Here is a 13,031-nt window from a genome sequence, read left to right as displayed (position 1 = left end):
GAGGGAGAACTGTATCATTTAATGTTGTAAAATATTAGCTCTCTTCTTTCCCTAAAAATACTCAGTAGTCCTGTTTTTGTCTCATTCCATTTGAGGCAAGTGTGCCCAAGTAGATACATAACAAAACTGCCCACTCCTCTCTAGCTACCAAGTGAATTCTGGCTACTGCTTCAGCTGCCAGATGTGACCTGATTCCTATGTGTTTTTTATCTTTATTAGCTCTGTCCACACAACCTGGACATCAGAGCTGAGAGGGTTTCCAGTCTTCTGTAGACAGGAAGGAAAATTTGGGACTTGTAGTTTATATATGTAAAATTTGGTGTCTGAATCTCTGCTTGGTTCAGTTTGCCTATTGCTAATTTAGTAGAATTTGATCATTGTTTATAATTAAGAACTAAAGGTAACTTAAATGCCTTGCTTTTAGCCATTTTTTTCTTCATTTTTCCCAATAATTAAAAACGCACCTTTGTATCAGCCGTGTACCATGCCAACATATTAATAGTGCCTTCAATATGAAATAGTTTATATTTACCCTAGATGTTAAAATAGTGTCTATGGAGGAACAGAAGTCCTTAAGGATGGTGTGTCTAATACTGTTAGCTTTGTATGAATGTATAAAAAATAGATAATACCAGTGGATTACTTTGAGGCTCTTGAGATAACTGATGCTTTCTAAGTACAGATTGTTGATAAAGTTGTATTAGATAAATGTCACACATACTTACTAAGGACATGCGTTCCATCTTTCTCCTTTTTAAAAAACTTTCAGTCTTGTGTAGATTTTTGCTACTGCTTATTATGACATTGGACTGTTTCCCATAAGGAATTTGATCATTACCCGTTAGTGACCTCTTTTTAAAAATACTTTAAAGTTTGTTTATTTTCTGCTGTGAAGAATACATGCTCTTCTGGTAAATAAGTCTGAGGTAAGATATTGATAAGCGACTGCAGGAGAGAGCATTACGTTTATTATATCTTTAATGAAGGAGCTCGAGAATATCCTTAATAAATACTGGTGAACTCATGATGGCATTTATCCATCTCTAGTTCTCCAAGGAATAATGGGAAGGGCCACAGCTACAATAACTCTGCATAATCATCATTGACTCTGACTCTATTGATTGTGATTAACCAAGATGTATGGAACCAGTTTTAAGTGTGTAGTGCATGTATCTCGTAAGGTCCATTAAGATGTTCATTACTTTTCAATTGATGCGTCTTAAGTTCCACTCGATGTTTGTAGTAGTGCATTTCCACAGAAAGACTCTGCACTGTGGGATTGAGTTCATTTTGTTAATTGCATAATACAACACAATCATGTTTCATGGAAAATAGTAAATACTCTTCTATTGATTTGTAATCTTTGGTATTACTGAAGAAAGTATGGAGCAAGTAAATAGTTCTTAAAACCTCTGCATGTTAAGGGCACAAACGTTTCTTGAAATGCAGGCACTGTAGTTTTAGGGGCCTCTGCCTAATTTGTCAGTAGGCTTTAAACCACTTCCCTCTTCTAGGTTTAAGTCAGTAGATTCATTAATTCAGTCAACATTCACTAAGCAGGGGTGAGTACCCCATACACATCCCCTGCTCTTGGGGAGTTTACAGGCTGACAAGGGCTACAATTACTGGTGGTTACAGAGCAGTGTGGGAGAGGTGAGGGTGGGGGAAGAGCAGGGCACATAACACACTAGGGGGAGGTGCCTCTTACAGGCTCAGCATTGGCCAGGTTCCTCCTGGGAAGTGGCATTTCTACTGAGTCTGGAAGGATGTCTAGGACCTGGCCAGGCAGAGCTTTGTACGGGGCAGGGGTGCTGCCTTCCTCACTCCCCAACCAGTCGTGGTCATTAAAAATTATAACAGCATTAATTTTTCTGGTAAGCTGAATGGAATATAGCTTCAGAATCCTTCTCAACACAGGGCTATAGGCAGCCACTACCAGTTTAACGACTTTGACACTTGCTGTTCTGACCTGAGGCTTCATGACAGGGCTCCTCTTGGCTGCTGTGGGTGCTGATCAGGATAGAACTGTGACTTCCTTTGGGGTGGGTTGTATATGCATGATCCTATAGAGGGGGAAGTTTTATCAGCTGTTCTAACTACCCTTCTACATCATTGGAGAAGCAAGTGTGGGAGGACGGCTTGCATCTGTCTGGCCCCACAGACCTGCTTGCCAGCATATTGAGATTGCTTTGTTAGCTTCTCACCTTCCAGTTGCAAGTCAGTGGTAGGATTGATGAGTTAGGGTCAGGGGCTGTGTCCTGCAAGCCTAAGTCACAATATTGAGAACAATAAATTCCTTATATTACCCTTAAATGGAGATGGTTCTTAAAAGCAGTATTTATTTAAAGACACTGTCATCTAAGGAGGCAGAGTGGCTTGTTGCCTAAGCAGTGATTGAGAAAAACCGGGGGCATATTTTGATCCCAGCTGTGCCACTAAAATGTTTCTTGTGACCTTGGGTAAGTCACTTAACCTTACTTGTGAGCATGCTTAAAATAATCCCCCAGGTTGTTACGAAGAGCCATGAAAAAAATTGTTTTTAGTGAATAAGAGCTGGCATGTGGAAGTGGAATGGAACCCCTGCTGGGTATTTGTGAAGAAGAAAGGTTAAAGGTTGGTTTTAGCTGTACAGTGTTTCTTCTAGTCTCTTAGTCTAAATAAGTAGTCTCCTTATTGGAAGCTTACTAGTTAATGAAAGCTCTTTGGCAGTAAATCATTTTAAATTGGCAATTGCTCTGGTGTGCCGAGCTTGAGAGATGCTCTATTCTCATTCGTTCAACAAAAAAATCAGCTGTGGTCTCTGACCTATTTATTTAGAGGTAGACTCAACCTTGCCAAGCGTAGAAAAGACTGGGAAAGCATACAGTTTCACTGGCCCGTGCCCTGGGCTGGGGCACATCCTTACTCATTTGGAAAAGGCTTTTTTCTCCTTCAGTTTTTCTTTAGTGTTCTTACATCAGCTAGTATATTAGTTGCAGTTGTACTTTGCACAGACACTAATTAGAGAGCCATCAACATTGGGGTCCAAAGGCTTACTGACGATGCAACTGTCATAGTGGTGTCTTAATTGGTTGAGTGTAATTGTCATTAGGCAGCAATAAAGACATCTGGAGCTCTGGATAAAAATCAGCCTTTTCCCTACCTCTGTTCGATATCTGTTCTTGCTTCTCCTGGCCAATGTTGTTAAGCACTTTTAGATCACATTTAGGGTTTGGTCCAAGTCCTTCTGCCCCAACCAATGTTTGACTCTCCTGAAAATGTCTCTTTCTTTAGCGCAAGTTCATTAGTGCCGAGTCAGACTCTCATGCTATAGTGGCTTTCACGTGCATTCAGTTTGGGAGCCTGCTGCTGAGTCATAACTGGGGACCCACTGAAATAGGATACTTAGTCTCTGTTCCATCAATATAGGAGACAGAGTCTTTTATATTTTACCTCCTGAGTCATTTTGCAGCAAAACATTTATGTTATTACCATGCTCTTTGGCCGTGAAGAGTAGAGTTAATTGAAATAGGTATCTATGGAGAATTTCATGTTTACTGAGATAGCTTATCCCGTGTTTTACAGAGATTATTTTAATCAGTTTAGAAATAAGTGCAAGAAGTCTAGTGCACCTCGATGTGTGCATTCTAGGTGTTTCACTAATGATTAGCACAGGAGGGTGGGCTGGGGAAATAAAAAGAGGTGCCCCTCAAACCAGTCAGGTTGTTACTTGTGGACATTCCCTTTTAATCACCATTTATTTTTGTGTTCTTAATACAGAGTCAGTCTGTGTGCAGGGAGCTGTTATGGAGGTACAGCAGAGCCTTCTCAAGGACTTTATGGTCAGGTTGCAGAGACGTGATCTATGCATATGGAATATAGCAATGAATGTCATTTCTTCAAATAAAGGGCATAGTGGTTGAGTCAGGGAAGCCTTTGTGGAGGAGAGGAGGGCCTGTGCTAGACCTGGAGTGGGTTTGGTAGGTTTGGGCCAGGTCAGTGGTTCTCAATCTGGGCTGCACATCGAAAACACTGATGCCTGGTCCCACCTTAGACAGTTAGGTTTCATTGGTCTGGGGTGTGCTAGAGTATAGGGAGTTTAAAAAGCATTCCAGGTGGCTCAGATGAGCAGCCAGGGTGGAGCCCCCAGCAGGTTGGGTGCTGAGGAGGGAAGGCACTCCAGGCGGGTGGATGATGGGGCTGGGATTCAGAGGCAAGAGTGTTTGGAAGCTTGTCTGGAGGCTGCCTCATGCTAAGGAAGAGAAGGTGAGGCTGGGGAGAGGGCTGGAAGCTCGTCTGTGGAATGTTTTCAGTAGACCTCGTAATTAAACCTTTATCAATAAGTCATTAAGAGGTAAGACCTTACAGAGGGCTCCCTGGGTATGTGTCAAACACTGTTCTCATCTGATTGTTGTCCTTCTAGTCCAGTGGTCCCCAAGCTTTTTGGCACCGGGGACCGGTTTCATGGAAGACAATTTTTCTACAGTGATGGGGAGTGGCTGTAAATACAGATGAAGCTTCACGTGCTCACCAGTGCTTGCCTCCTGCTGTGTACACCCCCGGTTGCAATTTTTCTCAGACGGATGTGGGAGGATGAGGGAGGGGAGGATGGGGGTGGGATGCAGCTCTGTGGCCCGGTCCCTAACAGGCCTCGGACTGGTACCGGGGGTTGGGGACCACAGTTCTAGTCATTAGATGTACAGCTGTGAACAAGACCCTGACCTCCGAGGTTTATAGGCTGGTAGGGAGACAAATAGTAAGATAATCACACACACACAATCGCCATGAGGGAAATGTCCAGGTTGCCATCAAGGTGGATCATAGTGTGAGGGGATATGGTCTAGTGACGCACCTCATGGTGGGTGAGGGAGAAAGGGAGGGTTTCCAGAAGACAGGTTCATGCAGTCGTCAAGTATTTTGGAGGGCTTGGCTTGCACAGGTTGTTGGAAGGCGTGTGCAGCTGAGAAGCGGGGAGCCTGTAACAGTCGGGAAGTGTTGAGGGCTTCGGACCAGGACAGTCTCTATGCGAACGAGAACGGAAAGAGCCAGGTTGCTGGAGCGTATGTGGCAGTATGGGTGGTGGGCAAGGGCAGAGTTGAAGGGGCCCCTCTGTTTTCCTATCAGGGACCTGGGATGGATGATACCACTGATTAAAAATAAGGAATTCAGACACAAGCTATGATAGTTTGGTGGTGATCTGAAGCTGGTTGAGGGGAGCACGGATACCATGAGTGGGAATCTTTCTTATGGGAGAAAGGCCCATCAGGAACCTTTTAGATGTTAACAGAGTGCTGTTCTCAGGGGGTCCCTGCCCTCCCTCTCTCCTCTTCCCTACCTCCTCCCCCTCAATATAAGGATCGGCTCAACAGTTTGTACTTCTCTGTTCACTTCTGTCTGCTTCAACAGGTAAAGCACCTTTTTTCAAGCTTTGCTCTGTTTGTTGCTGCTTTGCCTGGGAACTCTTTCTTTGTGTTACCGTGGCTGGAGCTCAGGCCGTCAAAACTCAGTTCTAGGCTCTCTCCTCCCACTGTGGCCCCTAAGGGGGCGCGACAGAGAGCAGCGGGAAGACTACTAGTGTGTAATACACGTTACTGAAAAACAGCATGACCAAGACTGACAGGAAGTAAATAAACTTTCCTGGTTTGTGTACTTCTTTTTCTCAAAATTTCTTAGTTCTCTGATCTCCTAAATTCGCTTGCTTTTTCTTTCTTTCGCTTACCTTCTCTGTATTTCTGAAAGATTTTGCCATCCTCCTTATTTTTTCTGAATCAGCTAGTTCCTTTCACATAGAATTTAACCTTAAGAATCTAATCACACACAGTCTAGAAATTCAAGCTCTTATCCCTATTCAGTGTCTCTGTCGCTAAGCAAGTGGCCTTACTGCAGAGAACAGCCCGACTTGTTTTCAGGGTGTCAAGTTGAGCCCACTGTTCTGGGTGCAGTGGGGTATGGGGTGTGTGTTCTGGTGTAGGGCTCCTCATTGAGAAGGGTGATCGGACCACTGCCTGAGAGCCTGGGAACCAGTGGCTGTGCCCTGGCTGGAGTGATGTCAATATCTGCCCTTGCTTGCTCAGTGCCGGGCTTAAGGACCCTTGTGCTGTGAGCGTTTCTGTGTACCAGAGGATCAGTGGTCAGAGGTACAGCACCTAGTTTCAGAAAGCACGTCTCTCCAGTTGTGCTCTCTATAGCACATGCACGCTCCAAGTGCTGTCCTATAGGTAGAGAGCCGAGTTCTCCAACCTGGAGAATTGGTGTGACTGAACGACCTTTGGACGGTGTAATATACCTGTTTACTGTAGATGTACTGTAGTAAATGAGGCACTCCTGAATCAGAGCATTCTTAGTTTCTTTATCAAGAAATCTTACTTGAGATTGATCTTCTATAGCTATTTCATAAAGGTATCACATCAACAGATTTCAGTGTTTCAACGAATCTCAGAGGTTATCTTGTTCAGCTCTACAAAGAAACCCCAAAGGAACTATGGCTAGGGCCTCAGGAAGACGGTGAACCCCTTAAAATTGTCTGCCTATCTTTGTGTTTGTGTGGACACAGCATGAGGCCTTAGAGGCCTTTCTTCTGTCTGCCTCCATAACACACAGTTGCTTTAGGTGTGGAATGAACCTCTCTGTAGCAGATGAAGCAACTGAACTTAAATACCAGTGGCAAGCATCGCCCCATCTCATCATCTGTCCATTCCATTATCCGGGGGGCCTTGTGTCTGAGCAGGTTCTGGCCCTGCCTTGGTTTGATGGAGAGAGTCATTTGTTGGAGGGGCAGTAGTGATAGCAGAGAGTAAGCGCTCATGTTTTCTAAGTAGGCAAAGCCAGGGAGCGTCATGCATTCAGCAAGAGCTTTTCATGAGAAGGCAGCACTGTCTGGCTGCTAAAGGCAAGATTTAATTGTTTCAGCAAATCAATGAGTCTTCAGGGACTTTAATCAGTCAAATCTGATGCATGGATGAGGTATTAGAAAGCCTGTGCCTGTAAGACATTAGTTCTTAGTATCCTTGCAGCATCTCTGTCTTTCGTGTGTGTGTGTGTGTGTGTGTGTGTGTGTGTGTGTGTGTGTGTGTGTAAATAGTGTTGCTTACACAAATTTCTGCTAGTGATCCTTTCAGTGGGAGAACTTACGGTAGCAGATTGGTTATAATAGCGTAAAAGGAAAAGCAAGGAGATCTGGAGACCCACTTCTTATTATCATTTTCTCATTTGAAATTGTCACCATTGTGCTGTGAGAATGTGAAACGCATTCACAGCCTTCTGTCATCTAGTTGACATTTTCTCCGGTTGGAATTACTCGTCTAAACAGTGCCACAGGAGTGGTTCCACACCGACCAAATCTTACTCCTCTGTTGTTTTAAGGCCCTCCACGTTTCTCCCACCACGGCCCTGTTCTTCAGTCCCCTTCTGGAACCAAGTGTGTCCTTCTTTTCCAGATATACATCAGGGGACGTGAGAGTGTGGGACACCCGCACCTGGGACTACGTAGCCCCCTTCCTGGAATCAGAGTATGAGGAGGATGAGTCTGGAATGCAGCCATATGTCTCCTTTGTGAGGATAAACAGCTCGCTGGCGGTAGCAGCTTATGAGGATGGTAAGTAACCACAATCCTCCTCCCTATTAAGGAAAAAAAAGCTTTACAAAAATTAAGCAGCTGTGGCCGGCTCCCCCCTGTAATCCCTCCATACGTACATGTGGGCACACACACATGTTCACACGCATACTCACTTTTGCCTTTATGTGAAGAAGCTGGCCAGTAACCCTCAATGCATTAGTAGGCATTGGAACACAGCACCCATTAAAACTGGTGTTTAATTCCTACTGGAACTGTCAGGCTGGGTGTTAGTGCCAGACACAAGGCTAGCCAAGCCATCTTAAGCAAATAACTTGTTTGGTGTAAAATATTAAATATACTTGGCCTACTTTTCCTTTAGCCTCTGCTCAGCCCAAAAAGAATAGTGAAAAGGGGATAGACATAGATAATCTATTGACAAATATGGACATAGAAAAATGAAAGTCAGTGCCTACCTTTTCCTGGAACTTATATACCAGAGAAGATAATTGATAATAATACGTTGTCTCTTTGGCACTGATAGAATTCTTTTTGAGCAGCCATGGGTTTATTGAACTAGGTAAGAATAGTCTAAAACTAGTTTCTCTTATGTAAAGATATACTTGACAGGTTATAGCTAATGCAGATAATAATTTCAATGGCTGTGATGTGCTATACACCTGCCTCTCATGCTCCTAACCCCTGTTATATTGTGAAGTTTTGAATCTCCAAAAGCTTTGTTTCCCTGCTTGTCTGAAAGTTGGCCCACAACATATTTCAGAATGTTAGTGTTGATATCATAGCACCGTTGCAAATCTTTAGAGTCAGTGTAACATCAGCAGTTGGCACAGAGGGACAAAACTATAGTACAGTGGCTATGGGGAATTTTCTATCCATATACTGTTTTAAAATAAAAATTAGGACTGAGATCTTGAAAATATTTTTATTGCTTTAGCAACATGAACTCTGTTCTTTCGGTTTGATGTTAGTAGACACTGTTTTCCTTTTCAGCCTATAGAAATTTAGCTAAGCTTTTACTGTGGCATAATTACTAATATTTGAGATGTTTATTGAGATCTTGGATAGATAACATAAGAGCAGCTTAAGCATGTTTGCTACTTTACAAATTATCAGTAGTTGTTTTTTTTTTTCCAAATCACCTATGACAAGTTGCAGTACTTTTAAGGTAGAATCATGCAGTTTTAGAATCATTTCATAGCCTCACCATGCCATTCACACATATGAATGTGCACACACATACTCTTCTACAGATGGGGAGACTGAGGTCCAAAGAAGCCAGTTAAATAATTTGCTTGAGGTTGAAGTCCGCAGTGAATCCAGAAGGGATTGTGTCTCCCAGGCCGTGCTGCAGTGGTAGTGCTGTTTATGGATCCTGAACACAGAGATGCTTGTAGAAATGTGCACCTGATTTACTTGCAGCCCACATCTCTCATCTTGTGAGCTTGAAAATAAAGCTTGAGGTGATGTGCAAGTATGCTGCTGCTGGCTTTATATTATTTTTATTTATTTTTTTGAGACAGAATCTCTCTTGTTGCCTGGGCTAGAGTGTGGTGGCATCATGATAGCTCACTACAACCTCCAATTCCTGGGCTCAAGCAGTCCTCTTGCCTCAGTCTCCGAGGTAGCTGGGACTACAGGGGCACGCCACCATGCCTGGCTAATGTTTTCTATTTTGAGTAGAGTCAGGGCCTCGCTCTTGCTCAGACTGGTCTGGAACTCCTAAGCTCTCGTGATCCTCCCGCCTTGGCCTCCCAGAGTCCTAGGATTATAGGTGTGAGCCACCATGTTGAGCCTGCTGCTGGCCTTATATTGTTGGTTAGAATTGTTTTTGTTGCCCTCATCCCCATTGTTGCATAGAAATATTGGAGAACAATGTAGATGTGATAAAGAATCTATGTTCTTTGGTAAATGCTTGGCAAGTGATTGCTAAAATATATTTTAAATACTTGGTTTAAAAAATTGGTAAAATTTGGCTGGGTGTGGTAGCTTACGCCTGTAATCCTAGCATTCTGGGAGGCTGAGGCGGGAGGATCACGAGAGCTTAGGAGTTCCAGACCAGTCTGAGCAAGAGCGAGACCCTGTCTCTACTAAAAATAGAAAAATTAGCCAGGTGTGGTGGCACGTGCCTGTAGTCCCAGTTGCTCGGGAGGCTGAAGCGTGAGAGTCGCTTGAGCCCAGGAGTTTGAGGTTGCTGTGAGCGAGGCTGACTCTTGTCTAAAAAAAAAAAAAAAAAATTGGTAAAATTCAAATACAGCAAAAATGTATATCAAATGTCAAAGAAGGCCAGGCGCGGTGGCTCATGCCTGTAATCCTAGCACTCTGGGAGGCTGAGGCGGGGGGATCGCTTGAGGTCAGGAGTTCGAGACCAGCCTGAGCAAGAGCGAGACCCCGTCTCTACTAAAAAATAGAAAGAAATTATATGGACAGCTAAAAATATATATAGAAAAAAATTAGCTGGGCATGGTGGCACATGCCTGTAGTCCCAGCTACTCAGGAGGCTGAGGCAGAAGGATTGCTTGAGCCCGGGAGTTTGAGATTGCTGGGAGCTAGGCTGACGCCATGGCACTCTAGCCCGGGCAACAGAGCGAGACTCTGTCTTAAAAAAAAAAAAAGGTCAAAGAAAATATATCCAAAAAGAAGTCGAAATGTTCCTCCCTGTCCCCACACTTCTAGGCCCTCTCACATCTTACACATAGGTCCCACTCTGTTTACTTTTCTGTACCTTTCTTCACCTCATGACACATCCTGGTGATCTTCCATGTTAGCACTTACAGAGTAAACCTTATTCTTAATGCCTGTGTAATATTGCATTATATGTCTGTGCTATAATTTATTTATTAGGGCCCGTATTGATGTGCATTTGAGTTGTTTATTTTTGTCTTTGAAAACAGTACTGCAAGCAATATCCTTGAACAAATGCCGTGATGGACTTGTGCAAGTGTAGCCATGGGCTCAAGTGCTAATGATTGCTGAGTCGGAGGCTCTGGCTATTTTAGGTTTTGATAAATATTGCCAAATTGCCCTCAAGAAAGTTTTGCCAGTTTAGTCTCACCAAAAGCATATGACAGTGACTGTTCCTGGTATGTGAAAATGGTGTTTTACTGCTGTTTTTGTTTGCCTTTTTTTTTTTTTTTTTTTAAAGACACAGTCTTACTCTGTCACCTGGGCTAGAGTGCTATAGCATCATCATAGCTCACTGCAACTTCAAACTCCTGGGCTCACGTGATCTTCCTGCCTCAGTCCCAGTACCAAGTAGCTGGGACTACAGACGCATGCCACCATGCCTGGCTAGTTCTTCTATTTTTAGTAGAGATGAGGTCTCACTCTTGCTCCGGCTGGTCTAGAACTCCTGAGCTCAGGTGATCCTCCTACTTCCCAGAGTGCTAGGATTATAGGTGTGAGCCACTGTACCTGGCCCTAGTTCCTTCTTTTTTTCTTTTTTTCCCCTGTTACTAGTATGGCTGGTTTTAATGTTTTTATATTAATCAATATAGAATTCATTCTGGATTAGTATGAGATAAGGATCCAAGGATATCTTTTTTCCAGCCTCTCTTAGAAAGCCCTTCTCTACCTCCCTGGTTTGAGGTGTTGCCTTTATAAGCTTTTAGATATGAGATTCATTTTGTGTCTGGATCTGTTTCATGACTTTATGTTCAGTTTCAGTTGGTCTGTCTGGCTGTTTAAGTTTACACCATTAAGTTTGTTAGTCTGTCCTTTTGGGTTTCATATAACGCTCAGGAAGATGATCACTCTACAATTAGGTAAAATCTATAGTTCCTCCAAGGCTGCAGTGTTTATGGTGAAATCTTTGGTTTTTGTCTCAAGTTCACTTTGATATTAAAGGTTACTTCTTTTATAAGAGCTCTTGTGTTTTCTTTCTTTCTCATGCTGAGCTTGTTTTACCAGTCTGATCTGGGTGGTTACTATTTCTGTGATAAACAACTTCTCATTCTTTCCCCAGACTTCAGGTAGCTTTATCTTTGCTCTCACTTCAGTTTAGCAGATTGACGCTGCGATATTTATACCAACATTTTCATGAATAGCTACTTCTGGCCAAAGACAGAATCAAATAGTTAAACCCACATTTTTATATTGTTCCTTTCCAGGAGCAGCTAACTAACACTTTTTAGGCAAAAACACGGCAAAAAGGAAATTTACTTTGTGGGGTCTGCTGTACAAAATTTGTGACTGTGCCCACAGAAAAGATGAATAAGAATATAAAATGAGTTAATGAACTTTAGCTCTCTGGTCATGCCAAAGTGAAGCTCTGTAGCCACCGACACCCCCTCGGTAGTCTACACAGGCATTCTCCATGGAAGGAGGATCTGGGGGAGAGATGTGACCTGCTTTGGGAGAAAGCAAGTCATCCCTCCATCCTTTTTAGCCTCCTTGCCCTGCAGGAACACTGTACACGCACCTGGGCTGTTGAGATTTGGCAAGGTGATCCACAGTTGTGATTTTTTTGAATTCCAACCCACTGGCCTCATATTTCTTCTGCCTTGTTTCCGATTGTCAGCACTGGCCGTCCTCCAGTTTGATTTTACCACTAATTGTGTTGCACGTTACCGTACCGAAATGAATCAAATCAAAATGCTTTTCCTGGAGCATTAGATAAAGCAGGCGAAGGTTCTGAGTAATGAGCAGATGCTGCTAATGCAGGGACAGCGGAGACCTTGCCAGGACTCCATCTGCTCCATGCTTGCCTGCCTTTGGCCTGGTGCCACAGCATTAGGGAATGGCAGAGTGCTCGAAACCCGCTCCCTGGTCACAGAGTTTGTCTTGAACGCTTACTCTTTGGTGAGAAATGAGATTACACACTTCTTAGGTGCAAAGAAGTTCTTACTCGTCCCCCTCAGTGGAGAGAGGAGAGGCAAGATCCAGTGCGTATTAGCATGTGGAAACCTAGATGGGACAGCCAACAGTCCTTTTTATGTAGTGCCATCAAGCAAGGCAAAGTGGCTTATCCACTTGTGCAGCACTCCCAGAACAATAGTCTGAACACACACATGCTCCATTGTCTGGGACTGTGCCTGCTCTGGGCCGAAGTGACTGTGATTTCTCATTTACTGACGTATTAACAATGGATGGGAGTGAGTCTCTCAAGCTTCGTTTTAGCAGTGGACAGTAGGACCGTGTTTTAGTGAGATGGCTGTGAATCATGACTAGGTGTTTCTCAAGTTTTATTTACAATTTCATATTTAATAAAAAATCATTTCTTAGTTTCGCTGATGTATATTGGTGATGACAATTGAAGGTGATGCATGACCTTTGAATGCAGTATAACAACTTCACCACTACCCCTTTGTGAACACTGAAATTTTAGAAGTAGATTTTTAACATGCTGAAGCGCTGCTTGGAAGATGGCTAGGACAGTTGACTAGATTGTGGAGAATTTTGGCTTTTGTCAATACTTTTCTTTTCCAGTCATTTTTCTCTTAAAAGTTTCAATAATCCATTCTTGCCTTGATACCTTTGCCTA

The 13,031-nt window shown here is 43.3% G+C and overlaps 1 protein-coding gene across 1 annotated transcript in view; it reads left to right on the top strand.

Annotated features, from left to right (window-relative positions):
- The window catches only part of FBXW8 (F-box and WD repeat domain containing 8), a 100,631-nt gene that overhangs the window by 34,780 nt on the left and 52,820 nt on the right, over positions 1–13,031 (top strand). Inside the window, exon 5 of the mRNA XM_045534241.1 lies at positions 7,416–7,573. Coding sequence (XP_045390197.1) covers positions 7,416–7,573 — 158 coding nt within the window. The remainder of the gene's footprint in view (positions 1–7,415; positions 7,574–13,031) is intronic.

This window comes from Lemur catta, chromosome 21 (genome assembly GCF_020740605.2).
Source record: "Lemur catta isolate mLemCat1 chromosome 21, mLemCat1.pri, whole genome shotgun sequence".
Classification (NCBI taxonomy): Eukaryota; Metazoa; Chordata; class Mammalia; order Primates; family Lemuridae; genus Lemur; species Lemur catta.
Note: the sequence above shows the minus strand (reverse complement) of the source record. Positions and strands in the feature narration are given on the sequence as shown.